The sequence below is a fragment of the Cinclus cinclus genome, chromosome 3 (genome assembly GCF_963662255.1).
Source record: "Cinclus cinclus chromosome 3, bCinCin1.1, whole genome shotgun sequence".
NCBI lineage: Eukaryota > Metazoa > Chordata > Aves > Passeriformes > Cinclidae > Cinclus > Cinclus cinclus.
The window spans coordinates 64,702,574-64,722,025 of NC_085048.1; the positions used below are offsets into that span (position 1 = coordinate 64,702,574).

Genomic DNA, 19,452 nt, shown 5'->3' on the forward strand with positions numbered 1-19,452 from the left:
GATTGCCTGGGGAAAGATTTTGAGAATATGGAAACTATAAGCAAGATTGAAATGAAAGCCATCTTTGAGATACCAAACCTTAATTACTGAACAACTGGAAAACAATAATATGGCCAGCTGAAAGTAATCCCCTCTTAATTGAACAATTCCCTCTGCTTGCAGACAGGTCCAAGGATCAGAGCAGACCCTACTATCTTGGCAGAAGGGCTCCAAAGAGTCATTTCTAGAGTTTAAAATGTAACACAGTATGGTAATGTAATGATTTTTATAGGCTGTATGTAAATGCTCTAGGATTTGTATCTTGTATTAGACTGGTTAGTGAAAATTAGAATATTCAGCACAGAAAAAGATTTATTGTATTGTAATGGGAACTTCTCTCTCTCACTCTTGCTCTCTCAGGCCTGCTCCGAGCTGCAGCTGGCAGCTCCAAGCAAGGCTCTTTCCCCCACGCCCTTTGCAATAAACCACAAGTTCCAAGACCTGGCTTTAGAGATCTCTCATCTCCGTCCGTCCCGACCGTCCTACTCACCGTCGCTCCTACACCACCTACTCCCACCTGCTACTGCAGGGGTGGGAGAGGCAGCGTTTGCAGTCATGGCTGGGCATCAGGAACCAGTGACCTGCTTTCCAGTATCAGCAAAAGTCACACCATCACTGAGGGAGAAGAGCTCTGTGTGGCAGCTCTGCATGAGCCTCAGAATAAAGACCTGATCTCTTTGTGAATGCCAGGTTAGAGGGGGTGAAAGGTACAGAGTGCTGTATGTTGGGAAGAACCAATGGGAGCATTTGCAAATGCTTCTGCTGCCAAAGCCAGAGAAGCAAATCAAAACTTAACCATTGGAATAATTTGCTGACATGCTGAAGGTTCATTGTGCCAAGGGCAGAAACTGAAGTTTAATCATTGAAACCTGGGTGAAAGGGATTTTGTTCCTCCTTTTGTGCACATCTGAATGTCTCTCGAGATCTGGCCCTGGCAGAACTGCCCTGGGCTGGCCTTAGGGAAGCTTCATGCCCACAGGCAGAGGACAGGCAGCCCCTCTGACCCTGGTTCCCTCCTTGAGAAACATTACCTGCAGGGAAAGAGGCACCAGCAACCCTCTGGGCTGGGTCCTGCATAATAAACACAGCTCATGGATGAACACAGTGCGGACAAATAACTATCTCTGTGACAATAAAAACAGTTCAGATATTGACACTAGGAGAAGACACTCCTGAGGCAGCACTCACTGCAAACACATCTCTGAATGAGCAATAGTTAAATGTTTGCCCTTGCCTCTTTCTTTCAAAAGTAGGGCAAATATCTATAGAGTTCCCAGCGGGGAGGTAATCTAACTTTAACTTTCATACAGTCAAGTAAAACACCCGAGACCTGTGTTAGGGATGCAAGCAGGTCGTCTGAATTATGATTATTCAATCTGGTATTATTTTAATCTGGCATGCCTCTCACGTGCTTCATTTAGGTTCATCTTGACCTGAAAACTGCAATCTCAATGCCTTTTATGCCTTTATCTTTACAGGTGATTTATCTTGTTAAAGTGTATTTTTTCTGTTTTGTTTTCTTCCCCCCCCCCCCCCCCCCCCAATAGAAATATTTATTTTAATAGCGAAGCCCTGCCCGTCAGGCAGAGCGGCACATTTCATTGTCTCGAGTCTCCCGAGCGTGGTCTCAGTCCCCTTCTAGCAGCAGCCTCTTGCTTTATTTAACTCTCGCTCTTGCTAACTGAGGCAGGAAGAGAATGAATTAAGAGCTACGGGACATGAAAGCCAACACCTCCCCTGCAGCAGCAGCGTACTTCGGGTGATGTTTCCTTACTCGTTTACAAGACAATAGCCGAAAAAAAATAAGGAGGGGGAGAAAATGACTGATCCTTCTGTATGAGATAATGGATGAGCCCGGGATGACCTGTTTTTTTCCTTGCGGTGGAGCGGTGCTGAAGACAGAGGGCACCCGCGCCCAGCCCACAGCCGTCGCCCCGCCGCCAGCGCGCCAGCTCGGGGCGGCCGGAGAGCCGCCAATGCCCGCTCCCAGCAGGCAGGGAGCCACTGCCTCACCCGGACAGGTACGCCTCAGGGGTCACCTTCCGAGCGGACCGCGGGGCTCGGCCGTGGCACGGCCCGCGGGGCAGGCAGGGCAGGCAGATGGCCCCGGGGCTGCGGGGCTGCCCGCGGAGCTGCTTCGGGCGGCTCTGCCCGCCTGCGGCTGCGGACGCGCAGCCAGGACGGCAGCTCCCCTCGGAGCGTCGCCTTCCTCGGGACCGTCTCCAGCCCCCGCGCCGCTCGGCGGACACGCAGCCCCGCCGGCCCCAGCACCCTGCCCGCAGGCGGGGAGGGACGGAGCCGCGGGCAGCCCGGGGCGCTGCGTGCCGCGGCGGGCTCCGAGCCCCGGGAGGGTGTGCGGGTGTGTGAGCGTGTGTGCGCGAGCAGCCCGTGTGTGTGTGCGAGACACGGTGCGTGTGCATCCGGGGACAGCGCGCCAGCAGAGCCTGGCTGGAGACAGAAGTTTTGGGGAAGCGCCCCGCAGTGCTGGCGGGCGGCCGAGCCGGCGGTGGCGGGGCCGGGACAGCGGGACAGCGGGACACTGGAGCGCCGAGGCGGAGGGGTGTCGGGACAGCGAGACAGGAGGCTGCGGGCGGGGGACAACGGGACAGGGAGACGGCGGACCGGGGTGCAGCGGAGCGGGGCCCCGCGGTCCGGCAGCTGCCGGGCGCTGTCTCGGGTGCTGACGGCTCGGCGTGCAACAGGGACCCGGCCCGGCCGCGCTCTCGGGCGGCGGCGGTGGCATCTTCCCTCCCAGCACGGTGTTTCCAGCCGCCAAGCTCTGTCACCGGTCTCGCCGCCGCTCCCCGCCCGAAGCCTGTCTGCACGGCAGGCGTGCCGGTAAGGCACATCGGGGTTTTGCCCGCTGTTGCCTTAGTAACTAATATGTATTTTCCCCTGGTTTCGTGTGTGTGTCTCTGACTGAATTACAGTTTTGCCCCCTACACACGCAAAAGTTAGTATGAACTGTAGAGTGCTTTATTCTTCCTCTCTTCGCTGACCTTTAAATGACATTTCCCTTGGCTGGCAGGGCAGATTGCTCGCTTTCTCCTTTTACTCACATTATGGATGGAGAAAGGAATGTCTAAACTGAGAAAGATGCCTTCAGGTAATCAGAACGCAACGGAAGAAGCGCTTGTCACTCTGCTTTCAGGACTGGGGCCGCTGGGGACGGGCTAGGGCTCTTCTCCGACGAGCTGCCTACCTCCTAAAACTTTTAAAACTTCCCGGGGGCAGAGGGGTGTGTGTCCTGGCTGGAGGTGCGGGAAGTAGCCGCCTTGTCTTGAAAAGCAGGCGCAAAAAGGACTGTAGAAACTCAGCATATGAGTATACATGATCGTATATCAAGGCAAATAAATACATTATTTAATCCCTCTTGAAACTTCTTGTTGAGAGGCTTATCGAAGCAAATTGCCTCGGGCTTTTAAGAGAGCAGTCATCTCTAACCGTGCGGGGTTGCTTTATCGAGCTCAGGTTTGACATCAATTTCCTGGTTAGCCCGTTTTATCCCCTCTTTCTATGCCACCAGGTTAAAAGTCACTAGGATGACGGCTGTCTTGGAACCTTCAAGAGTGATGCTGTGAGGCTTCCCTGTGATGGTATTTGGATCAACCTGGCCGTCGTCGGGGAGAAGCAGATGCCATTTCCTACATGTCCTTAAACCATGTGCAGGCAAGGGGAACCCATGAAATTCGTAACCTGGGTCTGGATCACATCGTGCAACAAAATGATTGGTGTGCTGCTGGTCTTTTTTCCTGCTCTGCTCCTGGAGATGGACGTGCTGCCCAAGAGTGGTGGTCGAAAGGTTCTTCTCTCTGCAGCCTCCTCACAGCGGTCGGTGGCTCGGATGGACGGGGATGTCATTATCGGGGCCCTCTTCTCCGTCCATCACCAGCCGCCAGCCGAGAAAGTGCCCGAGAGGAAGTGCGGGGAAATCCGGGAGCAATACGGCATCCAGAGAGTCGAAGCCATGTTTCACACTTTGGATAAAATTAACGCAGATCCGGTCCTGCTACCTAACATCACCCTGGGCAGCGAGATCCGAGACTCGTGCTGGCACTCCTCCGTGGCCCTGGAGCAGAGCATCGAGTTCATACGGGACTCTCTCATCTCCATCAGGGACGACAGGGATGGAGGCACCCGCTGCATTTCCGACTCGCAGACCCAGCCCCAGAGCAGAGTGAAAAAGCCCATCGCGGGGGTCATCGGTCCCGGCTCCAGCTCAGTTGCTATCCAAGTCCAAAATCTGCTCCAGCTCTTCGACATCCCCCAGATCGCTTACTCCGCCACCAGCATCGACCTGAGCGACAAAACGCTGTACAAGTACTTCCTCAGGGTGGTCCCCTCCGACACGCTGCAAGCCAGGGCCATGCTTGACATCGTCAAGCGTTACAACTGGACCTACGTCTCCGCCGTGCACACGGAAGGTGGGTATGGGGCAGCCCCCCCCTCACCGGGGCGCTGCGCCCTCCGCGGCGGCTCCGCCAGGACGCGCCTGAGCCGGGTCACCCGCCGGGACCCGCGCCCGGGGCTGGGCTCCTCCCCGGGAGAGCGCCGGCCCCTGCCGCCCGCGGGCACCGTGAGGCGAACGTGGAGAAGAGAGGGGGATGAGGGGGTGCCGTTCCGGCGGCGCGGAGGGGGCCCCGGCTGCAGGCAGCGGGAGAGGGGCTCGGCGGAGCAGGAACGCCGGCCAGAGATCGGGCGTCTCCCCGGCGGTCCCGGCCCTGTTCCCATTCCCACGCAGTGTGGTTCGCGTGCTTGTAAATAAAAGTTAACAGGTGTGAGCAGCTGGATCTGAGGCGGGCAGCCTCTCCCCTCCGGCTGGGCCGGGGCAGGTGCGTGAGGCTGCTGAGACCGTGGGGATGATGAGCTCGGTCGCTGCCATCGCGGGGAGTTTGACAAAACGGAATCAGGGCTCGGCAGGGACTCCAGAATTAGTTGCTGGCTTTGCTGCGTGCGAACTGTTCTCCTGGGTCTGCGAACAGAGAGGAAAGAAACCTGAAAATCCCTCCCTGTCCAGGTAATCCCTGCAAAGCCAGGTGCCGTGGGAAAGGGTAGGCAGGGGCTCATGCAGCTTGCATGCAACTTGAGCAACAGTCAAAGCTATCACTCTGCACAGCCTGTTCATAGTCAACAGGTCTTCTTAATTTTTAATATCAAAAGAAAAATAGCAATAGTATGGTTGTTTTAAAGGGGAGACCTTGGTTTGTAGCCAGGCTAGGTGGACCAACATAAATTGCAGCAGTAATTACATTTGATACAAAATAAACTCTTGTGATATATTGTTGTGGTATTTCTGTAGTACAGTTGTGGTCCTCAAAATGGGGTTTCTGAGTATAAAATTGCAAATCTGACCACGTTACTGCTATAGCTTTGCACGTGTTCTGTTATCTGAGTGTATGGATTTGATTTATGATTCCCTGTATTTACTGAGCTGACTCCACATCTTTCCTTCTCACAGAGATGACTAAGTAAAATGAGGTAAGAACACATATAGTGATGAAAAAAAAGATAAAATAATCTCCATATTTCCAACATTTAGAAGGCAACTGGATTGATCTGGATACCAAAGCAGAAAGTGATGCAATTTAAGGGGGCTGGGGGACAACTGAGAGCATGAAGCAATGACCTGACATTTGCAGTTCATTTATGCCCTGTTCAGATGAGAAAATGAGCTGCTAGCAAGACTCCAACATGAGCTATTAAGATTCTCTATTGTTGACAGATATGATTAGATCCTGTGGAAGGCCAGGATGACAAATAAACATGAAAGGGGTAAATTCTTTGTTGATCTAAATAGCCATCTCTCCCTTCAAGAGCACCCTCTGGGGTGCTCTGCTGTGCCTGAGGATTTGCTTCAAGGGATTAGCTGCCTCTCTGTCCCACTCCTACTAACATTAGTGGACCTTGCCTCGCTTGGAAAAGATGACACCCTCTGAAGGCTCATTTTTTTAAAAAAAAAGATCATTACAAGCAGCAACTTCAGTCATTGCTTGTGAGAAATTTTAATTAGATACCTATTTTTATGAATGTTTCTGACTGATGAAAAATAATTGTTGCAAGATATTTTTAGACTTCTGAAGTGATACTTCTGAAAATAGGGGTAACCCACAGGCCAACACTCTTCTTAGGAGAGGTCACAACAATTTTACAGATCATGCAGCTTGAGATTCAGATTTGCTTTTTCATTATTAATCTGTGTCTGCCATTCATTTATTGTTAAATTCGAGCCAAAAAATGTCACTGAAATTATGTAACAAGCATCAATTCTTGCGTTTCTTTACAGACAGACATGTTATTGACCCCCACCCAATTGTTGTTGGGTAGATTCCAAAGACTTTTCCCCCTTCTATTTAAATTGAAATTAGTATTCATGAAAAACGGTGTAAATGGTTGCATTTCTGTTGTTTCAAATCCATGCATTCACTGCATTGTTAAAGGTGAAATCATTCTTCCCAGACAACACAAAGCCACTCTGAATAATAGTCTGTGTGAGCAGAGCTGCTCCATCCATGCTATGTTTGGAAATATGGGGGTAAAGTGTAGTCAGAAACATTCCTCCTCCACAATTACTCATAGGCCTCTACACTGTCTTTATGGTGGGCTGCAAAACGTTCTGGGAGGAATTCCAGGGTATCACTGGTTGGAGAATCTCTTCAGCAGGGACTGTGAGGAAGTGGTGCATTTCTAGGAAATGCACAGTTGACGCTATGAAGAAGTTAACTCCTTCCCCTTCTAGGTGCTCCAGATCTAGTGTGGCCCCCTTTCCAGAGCAGAAAAGCTGCTTATCTCCTACCTGATCTTTGGTTCTCACGGGGGTGGACAATGTTCAGCTCTTGCAGGCGCCCAGCCACAAGGGGATGCAGTGAGACCACTGAGCTGACTGACCGCCTGTGTCAGCAAGCCACCTTCCTCGCAGGGTGATGGAAACTGCCCGGAGAGATGAGCCCATTCCCAGCCAACAAACCAACTCCTCTTCTTACCTTTCCTCGGCTCCTGCAACCTAACTGAAGTTGGCTGAATGCCCAAACCAATACCTGGGTACACAATGATAGCTTTGATGATAATCAGACATAAATACCCCACAATTTGTTGCCCAAGTTTCTTAACGTGGAGCCTACACATGCCATAACAATGAACATAAAGAGGTCATCCATATAGGGTGATGTCCTTAAGTAGTTTGCGTTTGACATGGAAGTTTATCCTTCCTGTGTCAATATGATAAGTAATTAGTGATGATGACTTTTATCTATACACAGTCTCTACACTCCAGTATGTGAAGATGCATGGAGATGTGACAGACCTATTGGGAATTTTTACAGAGTGGTTTATTAAGAAGTACAAACATTACCTGTGTAGAAAACTTCTCAGTCAGTCAATAAAATCTGTTTTCAAAGGTGCACATAGCACGTTGTTCTTTTTAGATTGATATTTACATATAAAACTCTACATTAAAGAAGAAAGGAAGAGGTTTAGTTATTTTATTATGTAGCTCAGCTGAGCATAGTTGCCCATCGTGAGAGCCAATTTTTTCCCAGAGTGGGCAACAGTCATTTAGTCCTGTAACAAATCTGTGCATCTGTCAGTGTAAGGCTGTATAACCATATAGTAGTCACAAAGCATTTTCAAGGCTATTATTTTTTTAAGTTTTCTTCAAAGATAATTCAGTGTTGGAGTTCTTGGCATTTCTGAATCTCAGATTTTAGGCTTGAAAGTGATTCTTATCTTGAAATGCACATGAGCGGATGCTTACCTTTGAGCCAAAACTTCCTACAGAAATCAAAGGCATCAAAAAAAGTACATGAGTTAAATTGGGCACAATCCTTGGTGTGATAAAGGGCAGAAGGAGTGGCACTTGCTAAGGATAACTTTCCAAGTGAGATATTCTGGTCTTTAGCAAGATAACCTCAGAGTCAGGTCTTATTCTCAACTTAGACCAGGCAGCCACTAGTCATTTTGTAACACTGTGAGGAATTACAGGGGACACTTTCTTCCTTTCCTGAGGAAGAGCCCCGAGGCTGCCTCTGGAATGAGGTGAGAGATGGTGAGCACCACGGCTGTGCTACTTTCATGCTGAAGGTGGAGAAATTAATGAATTTCTGGAGTTGCCACCAGAAAATGCAGAATGGTTATGAGGTAGCTGTAGGCTACACTGGCTTCCAAAACCCACAAGACACCTTCACCCTGGCTAGTGATCAGCATGAACTCTCCACCAAATTCCTCACTTTTATCTGTTCCTCTTGTACATGGAGCAGGAGAGGTGATGGTGTAAGTACTCCTTTTATCACCTCATCTTCTAAGTACCTCACTTCTGAATAAGCAAATAGAAATACTTGGTGTCTGTACCTGGATTTCATTTCAATCACTGCCTACCTGTTAGCCTCATAAAATGTATGTGAGTGCTCATTTGAATGCTGTTGGCAATTTATGGACCATGCTAACACTTTATTGTACAAATACCCCCATATAAACAAGATTTCCATTCCAACAGATTAACATGCAAACTTTGCAGAAGCAACTTTGGAAATGGAATGATTAAGATAATTGCACCAAATTTGGACTGTGTAGAAATTAATTTTAGAGAACAGTGAGATGTTCCTGGTCTTGATTAAATGTTGTCAGATTTGTATTGCCAGGCTGTTCCTTTTTCTTGAGTATAAGGCTTAGAATAAACTATGATGAAGCAGATGGCACAACTGTAAAGACTATCAAATCAAAGTAGATGGTAAGTATATTATCTTCACAGTGATTTTTGGTAACCTGACTGCTGCACACTATCCATCGTACAGGAAACTCATAAACATGGTTCTGTAAGTTAGAAAGAGGATGGAAAAGAGAGAGTCCTGCACTTTATTGCAAATTTCACAAGAAATAAGTTCATTCAGTAGAACCCACTAAAGTAGCTTTAGATATTCTAGAAGATAATAGTTATTTTTAAAGGTAAGTGGGGCTATATTGATCAAATAGCTCAAATGAATGATTTTCATAGAATTATGTTTAATTTCTCAGAAGGTGTTTCTAATGATGTTCTATTAATTCTATTGTATCACTCAATGATTAATAATTTTTGATAAAATTATTGTCAGCAGCAGTGAGAAGGAAATACAGTCCAAATGTTTGAAATTTTAGAGTGTGCAAATGTTTCTATAGATACCAACAATTACAAAAATGTCTTAAAGGCTAAGCTCATGTGGTGGTATGGATTGTGCTGAGATGTGTGTTCATAAATGCATATTTCAATCTGTATTTTTCTGGGTTTACCTTGCTTCACTAATCATCTTCAGAGGCTTTGTGACAGGAAAAAAAGGAAATGCATATGTCTCAAGGAAAACAGAAATTAGTTTCAAAACAAGTATCCCTACACTGAATGCATTAATTGTATTAATTAGAAGGTGCTGAGAGAATAATTTACATAGATTAACACTGGAAAAATTATAGCTGGTGACAAACTATGGAGACCAAGAGAAATTTGAAAATATATTGCTTTTCATTACTCCTAAATTCACAAATAGTATAGCTTTTCAACTACACAACTGGCAGTTGCATGAGTTATGTCAGCTCAAAAGGTTCATCGAACTTCTGCACCTGCCTTCTCAGCAATACTGCTAGAGTTCATATTTATCAGTCAGCACAATGTGTTCATTTGTCTTCTACTTTTTCCTACATTATGCCCTTGCTATCAGATTTTTATGTCCTGCAATCCTTGTTAACTCTTGCAGGTTTCTTGTCTCACTGAAGACTTTAAAAAATGTTAAATGACCAGTTTTCTCAAGAAGCTATGTGAAAATACCTCTAAAATATACCTTCAAACCTATGGCTCATGACATGGAGATGCTTGTACTGAAGTTTTTCAGGCAGAAAACAAAAAGCTATGTGGAGTAAAATCATATAACAGAAGGAGTGTCACCCACTGAGAAAAATTCCTTAATGGCCTGATACATCAGTGAATTGATAACTGTAGTGAGAGACCAGAAGCATTGCACCTGCCACGTGCAGCCCTGAAAAATGCTGATCAAAGTCATTACTAACTGGGGCTCCCTGACCCATGCAAAGCAGTACAGGGATTTCAGTTTACCTTCTGGGTGTCAGGAATGCTTGCTGCATAAGCCACTGTCACAGATGGTAGCAATTAATACCTGTGCCTGCAGTCTGAACTAGAGGGTCAGGAACTGATTTGACATGATTGCACCTAAATAAACTGTCCCTTCACTCGTGGGTATCTAAGGAATGCTAAGGATTATCACCAGAGATGATTAGAGAGGAGTGTGCAAGGGACAAATGCCATCCTGCTGGTAACCAGCTCAGGTCTGCAGTCTAATTTTTCTAGTGTTTCCTCAAACACTGTTATTACTATTATTACTATTACTATTATTACTAACTAAGGTACGTCTTAAAGAACAATTTATAAATCTGGTTTGCCAGCAGAAAGTTGGCTGTTAAAGACAGGCTGAATATGAAAAGAAACAAGAGCAGGACAAAGCATGCCTCCACAGTTCCAGTGGAGAATGTTTCCAAAGAATGTTTCCTTTAGAAGTTTGTCCGATCCCATTTTGTATAATTTCTACTTTGGTCTTCAGGGTATCACAGAATGGTTAAGGTTGGATCAGACCACTGGAGGTCATCTAATCCAGCATCCATGCTCAAGCAGGGTTCACTAAATCAGCTTACTCAGGATTTTGTCCAGATGGCTTTTGAATATCTCCTGGAGAAGAGATTCCACTATCTCTGGTCAGCTTGTTCCAGTGCTCAGTAACACTCATGGTAAAGAAGTTCTCCCTCAATCTTATAAATTAACTGCATCTTGTCTGAACAAATGTTTCCTGTTATTGACTTAAAACAGTTCTTTGATAACTGCATTACCTTCAGAAGTTCATACAAAACTGTTCTTCATTTGTTAATCCCGTTCCTTATTCTGTACCTCTAATTCCATAATGATATATGGGTTAGCAGAGCTGTATTCAGTATTCAGGGTGAGGGTACACCATTGTTAAACTCCCTTGTGAGGGAACAGTTTCAGTTTTGCTCTCAGACCTTTCCTGATAAACTTTCAGTAGACCATTAATTTTATAATTACCACCATGCATTGAATGTATGTTTTCAGAAAATACCTTAAAATTATCATAAAACCTTGTTCTTAAATGGTAAGGCTTACTTCAGAGGCCATTACACACAGGGTTATCTTCATGTGTGTTACTCTTAATTTATTAACACAAATTTTATTTCCTACACTTTGGTTCCTATCTGTTTGCCAATTACTAATCCAGGACCTTCTGTTATATCCTGTATTACCTCTATTTCTGTCAGAGACTTTAATAAGAGACCTCATCAAAAGCTTTCTTAAATCCTAAGTACTCTATAGTGATTGTATTACTCATATGGTTAGCTGCTCAAAAAAAGAAGTCTAATTAGCTTCTGAGATATGTGGGTTTTTTAATGAAAAGTTATGTTAGTTTTTCCCTGATATGGCATATTTATTTATTTGCACCATAATACTGTTTTGTTGTTGTTCCCACCAATTAGCTTTGTGAAGAAATATCTGAAGTCTGCAAAAATATCATGTCTGTTGTTCACTGGATTACCCTCTATGCATCTCTACTCTCCAGAAATTCAGTTAAAAATGAAAACTGATACATGAAAATATAAAACTGATTTTTCTACTTTACTGCTTGTTTTTGTGCTAAGGCCCCTGTAGCTGGTGTTAACATGCCACGATAAAAACGAGCTGGTATTGGAAATTTGTTGAAGTCCACCTTATGAATTTGGATTTGTTCTAAAACACATTCTAATGACACTCTGAGACAATGGTTGGTTTCTATCCTACATAAGGAATGACCTTTGTGTGAGATCTGTTCTATCTGCCTTCACAGGCAATGCAGACTGAGAGAATTAATTTAACTTTTCTGTTGTGGTTTTATCTTCCCTGAGTGCTCTCTTTATATAATTGGTTATCATTGAATATCAGGCGAGTTTCCCATTTCTTGAATATTTGAAGAATGGAGGGTTATTAGATTCTGTGCCTTTACAGAATTGTTTCATCTTAGTTTTTTTATGGTTTTGTATTTCAATTGTTAAGGTATACTCTGTTTCCTTTCCCTCATTAGGACACAACTTAGACTTTTCAAAGTATTTGTTTTAATTTTATTTTGTTTTCTTTATTTTAATAGCATTACAAAATTTACTTTTTTGCTTTATCATGCCAGCTTTTTTGAATCTTTTGGAACTTTGGCTCTCAGCCTCTCACATATTCCTGACTACTATTCATGTGATTTTTTTAGTATTTCACTCTTTTGGCTACTCCTTCTAATGTCCTTGAAATTAGCTTTCTCATCTTGGTATAATTTATTTTGCTTTGAATTAAAGATTACTTTTACTGATTTTTTAATTTCACATGCAGCTCTTTTCTGTCCAAATATCAATAAAGTACAGTCACAATTGCAGACTACCTTTTTGGATAGTTAGATCTTAACAGTTTGTGTATGGCTTAAGACTAAGTCAAGAGTTGCTTCTTCCTTTGTGAGTTCAATGAGCAAATGAGTAACACATGGAAGTACATGAAAAAGAAAGCAATACACAGTATGCAAGATTTTCCTTCATTTTCCATTATTTAACCTACAGTCTGGCACTACTACCTACAGAGACAGAGTGTCTTAATAGCATTTTGTGACATAAGCATTGTGCATCACAGGCTGTTTCTTCTTCTGCTGAGCCACTGCTAAGTCACAAGCACAGGTGGCTTGTGTCTATCAAAAACCGGTGAGACAGATACTTCATTTTACTGACAAGTCATGTCATTTGTTCTGCAGTATCACAGTCCTTTGTTCAAACATTTTTCATTCACAATCTCTCTTTAATATTTTTATTAAAAATGAACTTCATAAAGGATATTTGAATTATGTTAACAACCATCAATGATTTATAAGTCTCTTGAAAATTTGACAGTAATATTTTAAGCATGGGCATTTGGCCATTCTGGTAGACAAAGAAGAGAACATCATGTCTGTGCTGGTGCAGAGGGCAAGTGTAGCAACAAGGCTCCTATCAAATGCTCATTGAAGTTAATTGGTGACCCTCTGTTGAGTCTAGTGGATCCTGAATGGAGCTCAGCACGGCCATCAGATGTCTTTTCAGGTTATTGAGCTGATAATACTCAAAAAGCCAAAAAAATCTGCAGGGCTTGTGAATCTCACATCCAAGTGTATGCCATAGTTAATTGGAAGTAGTGTGAAATTGTGCAAAAACAAAACTGTGTTTATTGGATTTGCATAGATATTAGAGGATATTCAGATTCATAACATTTTCCTTCCTACTAGATGGAGGCTGTCTTGTTCTTCCCATTCAAGTTCCCTAGTGAATTTAATACTTTCTTCACTTTGCAAAATGTCTGAGGAACAAACCTTCATTTTCTTAAATGCAGTTGTTCACTAGTAACATTCATCCTTATTCATCTCTCAATACAGATGGGTTTGTACAAGCTAGTAATTTCCCAGACATTTATTCAAACAAAACTCATCCTGGAAAACAGCAATAACAACCAGACATGAATATTGCTGAAATGACAACTATTGGAAATCTGAATAAGTGTTCATGAATACTCTCTTAAAATTTTGGCCAGGCTCCATTGAACACTGAATATCTTTTCCTAGGTGGAGTAGAATATAAAAGATAAATTTGCAATTAATTGTCAGGAAGTGAGAAAATGTTTGAAACTTGCATATAAGCCTTTCTTAACCATGTAGTGTTGAGGAAAGGCTTCAGCAAATGGAAATTTGACAAGTAGAAGATCATGCTGGAAATTGAAATTGGTGATCCTCCTAATGAGAATGTATTTCCCTAACTGCAAGTCCCACAGGAATAGATCCCAGTCTCTTGCCAAAACAGCAAATATGTGAAACTGAATGTTAGAAGTACTGTTAAGAAATGCTGTGTTATGGAAAACTGTAGGATTATTTGAGAGACTGGAAAGTAAAAATGCACTCCTATTGAACTATTCAGAAAGGGTTACAGTCGCAGGCTGACAGCATTCTTTTGGAGGATGCCCTTATTTTCCAGGCCATATTTCCTGGAAGGATAAACCCATTCATCATTGGATTAAAAACTCTACAGCTATCAGCTATAGGAAGCAAAGTGCTGAGCTGGGACAGCTGCTCCACTGAAACAAAAGTGTTGAAGGTTTTGAGAAGGGGGAATGAGCGTGACAGCAGCCCCAGTAGACTGGGTGTCACTTAGTCATTTCTTATTCCCTTCCACCCTGAAGGCACTACAATTGTGGCTCTCAGGTGTCATTGCATTTCCTCTTAAGTAGGGTTAACCTTCCTCTTTCAGGTGGATACTGGCACAACTCAAATAATTCTTTGTACACTGTCAAGTTAGACCAGGACACCAACACGTGACAGTTCAGTCTGGGCATATTAAGTGACACGGTGCTGGTGTGTGTCATTTAAAGGCAGAATTCCTTCCCTTTCCACATAGTGCCAACCTGGAAATGACATTACAACAGGAAGGTTCTCCAGGAGTTCCTTAAGGATTTGTCACCAAACTCAGAAAGAGATAAACAATACTCTATTAAACATATGCCCCTAACCATGCCCTAGTAATGTTCTTCAGTGTTAGCATCCTGAAAAGGGGTAGGATAAGGATGTAGTAAAAGTGGTATTGAGACAGCAATGTGCAAAACTGATGCTGTGAAGTTGAGTGAGTCAAAAATATTGATTTCAGTATATTATAGAACAACCAAAAGTGGACAATATTGAGTTATGCCATAAATCCAAACACAAAAGACAAATGAGATACGCCAGATAGCTCTGGCTACCAAGACAGTAATCCCTAGAATAATAGTAAGATGGTGATGCAGACTTCAGCTGACAAAAAACTGTAATTAAATGAAAGCCAATCAGTGTGATGCTATGAAGAATAGCTCTTCTCAAACAAACCTGATTTTATTCCCTAATGAAAATGCAAACTTGGTAGTTACAGATTGAAAGTGCAGATCAAGTATCTTAGATTTCTTTTCAAGCACTGAGTCAGTATTACAGAATATTTTTATTTCAAAAGCACTGTGCAATGTCAGAAAAACAGATGTCCCATAAATTTAAACTCAGCACACTGATCTCAGCAAGTAAAGGGTGACCATCAAATGCAGCTTACATAGGAGAATTGTGTCCTTGAAAGAAGTCCTAACACACTTCATGATTGTAGAGGAGATATATATAAAAAATTCCCAACCCAAAAGTTAATGTCATCCTTGAGAAACTGGGAACTTCACATCAATCCAAGGATTATTATTTTCAATTTTGGTATTTGTTCAGTTCTATTGTCAACTTTTAAAAATCAATATTAAAATATTGAAAAGAGACAGGGATAAAACTGAATTATTTGAAGGCTGGGAAAAAAGTGCTTAATAGCAGGAATTCAAACCAGCTTAATCTGTCTGGTTTTTCAAAATGAGATGTAGTTTTATGTGTCAAAAATGCTTCATTTCCTCCAAGCAAACAAAGCCACTGGGAACTACAGTGCTCTGCATCCTAATGGTTAAATGCAAAACACGCACTGGTTGCTGGTAAGCCAACAAATTCCAATTAAACAAGAAGACCAATATTTTTACTTATGCTGGTGATTAATCACTGAGATAAATGACTAAGGAAAGTTCAAACTTTTGATGTTGTCTAATCAAAATTAGCTGCAGATATTTGAGAACAGTTATATTTGAATTGCATCTCACAGCACAGCTGGATCTGGAGCAAATATATGGGCTAGAATTTGATAGGTGGTCAGATAATAAGAGCTGAACATTCTTTTATCACTAAATCTTGTTAATTTGTGAATAGTTTTAATAATGTAAGGGGGTGAGAAAAATGTTTTATGTAAAGAGTAGCTTAATATTTTGTTTATTCAGCTACCTATAAACATCTAAAGCATTCTGTGCTGTGGATACAGATTGTAGAGGAAGAGAAACTCAGGACAAAATAATCCCATCAATCAAATTCAGCCTACTGTTTCAGCTTACGTACAGTATTTAAAGTCAGTATTTGTCCTCTCGTCAGCAGTTGGTGCCTGTAATTCCTTTTACCCTTAGACTACAGAGCTTCAGTTCCTACTAGTTCTGTTTGCTTGGGGGAAATTTAATTTTCATGTGGAATTTATACTTCACTTATTCTCTCATTAAATGTTGGCCCCTGTGACTGAAGAAAGCAGCAGGTTTTTTAAAAAGATGCAATGACATTTTCCAGTGGTCTCACCAATTAGGATACTTCTTTCTACCTAAAATTATTTAATTCATATGACAACCCATGCAAAGTAAATGGATTAAAAACCACTATGAATGAAAACAAGAACTTGACAGCTAGGTTAATTAACATTCTTACTCAGTAGTTTTTCTAGAAATTCATTCAGTGCTGAATTTCTGATTATCTGTTTTAACACATATAATATGGCATCAATATTTTCTTTTTTTTTCAGACCCCAACCAACATGTTACAACACAATCCCTTCATGCAATGAAAATCTTGATGTCCTTTTACAAGGCAACTTGGAGTATAGCCATATTTGTAAAGTCTTTTGTCCTTGTCACATCTAGTTCTGACTTTTCTACGGAGTCCGAATAGATGTGAAATAATGCATTCCACCTTTGGCATAGATGTGTTGTTGTCTGTGAAGTGAGAAACAGGAATGCACTTGTACCATGAATATCCAGTCACATAACTGCTTTTTATAGTTCATGTCCTAAGGACATATGAATAATAGAATTGTCTTCAAAGTTCTGGAAAAAAAATTCTGTATTCAGAACTATGGTTTGACTTTAATGAAGTCAACAGGAGTTACTGACTGAAATTTGGCTGATGCTGTGATGATGCTGTGTGACAATCCTGTAAGGTGCAGAATGCTCTTGCTTGGTTCCAAATGGCAAGTGAATGCTCCCTTAACTTAAAGACTTGGATTAGGGAGGGCAACATCTTACCACATACTTAGACAATGCAGCTTCTGGGAGTAGATGGCATCACAACAGTGCCCAGTGCCTTACAAGAGATGAGGTCAGGTGTGCTTATCTCACATTAAAGACAGTCTTTATACTGATAAAGCAGACATTTATAAACCTCTAAGGGACTCTGTCGTGTGTTAGTCTAGGAGGAAACCAAAGAGCCTTAGAACTGTGAATATCAAGAGATTATGAAAATTGATGAGTGGGTTAAAAAAAGACAGGCTGCAACCTCCTGGGGAAAAAGGGCAGGATTTTGGATATGCTATTTTGAAGTGACAGGAAAAGTTAATTGCTGCATTCTTTCTTAAAGTAGAGTGCTGAGCTAACTGATTAGGTTGACTTTCTAATTTCTGATTATTTTCTGATTTTGTGAATAGAAGATCAAAGCAAGTAGGCAGGTAAGTGATCGTTGAAACTTAATTGCATTTACCCATGAAAAAAACTATGATTTATTTTAAAGTATTTTGTTTGTTTTGCTCTAATTACTCATTTGCTATACTGGATTACACTATGGTAAATGTCACCTGGATTTTTTTCCTCTCTCTTTTATAATGAATAATCTTAGAGTCCTAATTTGTATGTGCTTAAATTCTTGACCTTAGGCAGCTCTTTTATCATAATATTTGCAGGAAAATAATACACAAAGCAGAAAAAGAAGGAAACTATTTCTGTGTCTCTGTCACACAAAGACTTCTGATGTAAAAGGCCAGGCCTATTTTTTGCTGCTGCCAGACTTCTTATACTTCTACAAGCTTTAACTCCGAAGGACACTATCTTAAATTGTCTAGTCTCTAACAAATACTAATTTAAAATTTGGAACCCACAATGTTTTGTGAAACAGAATTTTTTTCAAAAAATCCACCAGATTTTTGTAGTTTGCAAAACTAGGCATAAGCATCTCTGAAGCATACAGTGTATGATCATGCTCTTGGTCAATAGCAAGTGCATTTTTTTTGGACTGAAAAAAACTAAATGCCTGAGCTGACCTGTAAACTACGTTTTCACACAGGCAGAGAATTTGAAAAAAGCTTTGTAGTCATTACAATTAGATCATAATTGGCTTTCCCCCCCTTTAGATTATTTTAATATAAGAATAAGATTAATTTCTATTTCATTTCATTGATATCTATTGAAGTTTTGCCATTGATTTCTGTAGGAAGCAGTTTAGGTTTAATTATTATACAATTTCAAGGCAAATATACATGCATATAAGCAAACTGTACATGTATATGAGGAAAGAGGGCTATAAAACATGGAAGATGAAGGAAAGCCTGTACATCTTACAAATAGAAACAATATTTCTTCAGTTTGCCTTATTTCTGTGTAGAAAGATTTCAGGGATACAGTCTAAAAGTGTAAATCTCTATAAAGAATGGCTCCATTGTAATGTATATTTGAATTTCATTCCCCAGGAAACTTTATGCTGCTACTAATGATCTTTGTGGTATCAAAGCCCATTGTTACTTAGAATAAAGGAAAAAGGGTGTTCTCTGTACTGTAGTCAGGAGCACCAATAGGCAAAAGCATACATTTCGATAAAAAAGGGAAGGAGTGGAGCACACCTGCAAGCACAGATGCTTTACCCTTAATTTCTGCAACTTTGGTTTTACTTGGAGGGTTTAAGTTCTATATGTAGCAAGAAGTTCTGCTCACTGCCAGTTAGGAGTAGACCCACTAGAAAAGTGTCACAGTTCAATGAAGAGAACAAAACAAAACAAGATATGTTTCACTTTAAGCCTAACACACCTTGAAATTGTGATTGGCTGCACCTTTGCATTAGAGATAAGTGATTAATTACTGTATTTATTATAGAAAAGTGCTTTGGACAACTGAAATTATTTCAATATTATGAAAATGTTTTATCCTGGGTTACTCTTAAGAGTCAAGAAAGAACACATGCTAGGGGTTCTTATTATGAGTGTTATCTCACTGATCACACTAACTGAAGAGGTTATAGATCAACTTTTCCCTGAGAGGAAGAGATTACCACTTTTTGAAGCATTACTGTGAAATGTGACACTGCAGTATTTTGCAAAAACTATTTATGTGCTCGTTATTCCCTGCAAATCCAAAATACAGCCCCATACAGGGTGGTATAAGCAGTTTCTTCCATTGCAGCCAAATCCAGTAGAATCCAGCTTAAGAAACACCTTATTCAGTGATTAAGCTTATGTGAAAGATGTATTTTCTTACTCTCTCACGTTGAAATTGAGGCCATATTGCCCACTTCTCTGATGAGTGCTCTAATTGCTGAACTGCTTGATTTGATCTTTTACGTCTGCAGAGCCTTACTTGAGTTTGTAACATCACACTGAAACTTTCACAACTAATAACTCAGACATAATGGCATTAGCATTTCAAACTCTAGCCACTCAAGGACTTAGAAGTGTAAAATTATTTAATCTTTATTTAGAGCCTAAAGCACTTTTATGGGCAATTTC

The 19,452-nt window shown here is 41.9% G+C and overlaps 1 protein-coding gene across 3 annotated transcripts in view; it reads left to right on the forward strand.

Moving 5' to 3' along the window:
* The first annotated feature begins 3,748 nt into the window (after positions 1–3,748).
* GRM1 (glutamate metabotropic receptor 1) overlaps positions 3,749–19,452 on the forward strand; it is a 177,504-nt gene continuing 161,800 nt past the window's right edge. For 2 of the 3 annotated variants that reach the window (XM_062490130.1, XM_062490131.1), the window contains exon 1: positions 3,764–4,463. In XM_062490130.1, coding sequence (XP_062346114.1) covers positions 3,764–4,463 — 700 coding nt within the window. Of the gene's footprint in view, positions 4,464–19,452 lie in introns of all 3 variants that reach the window. The other variant, XM_062490129.1, reaches the window with a different exon arrangement.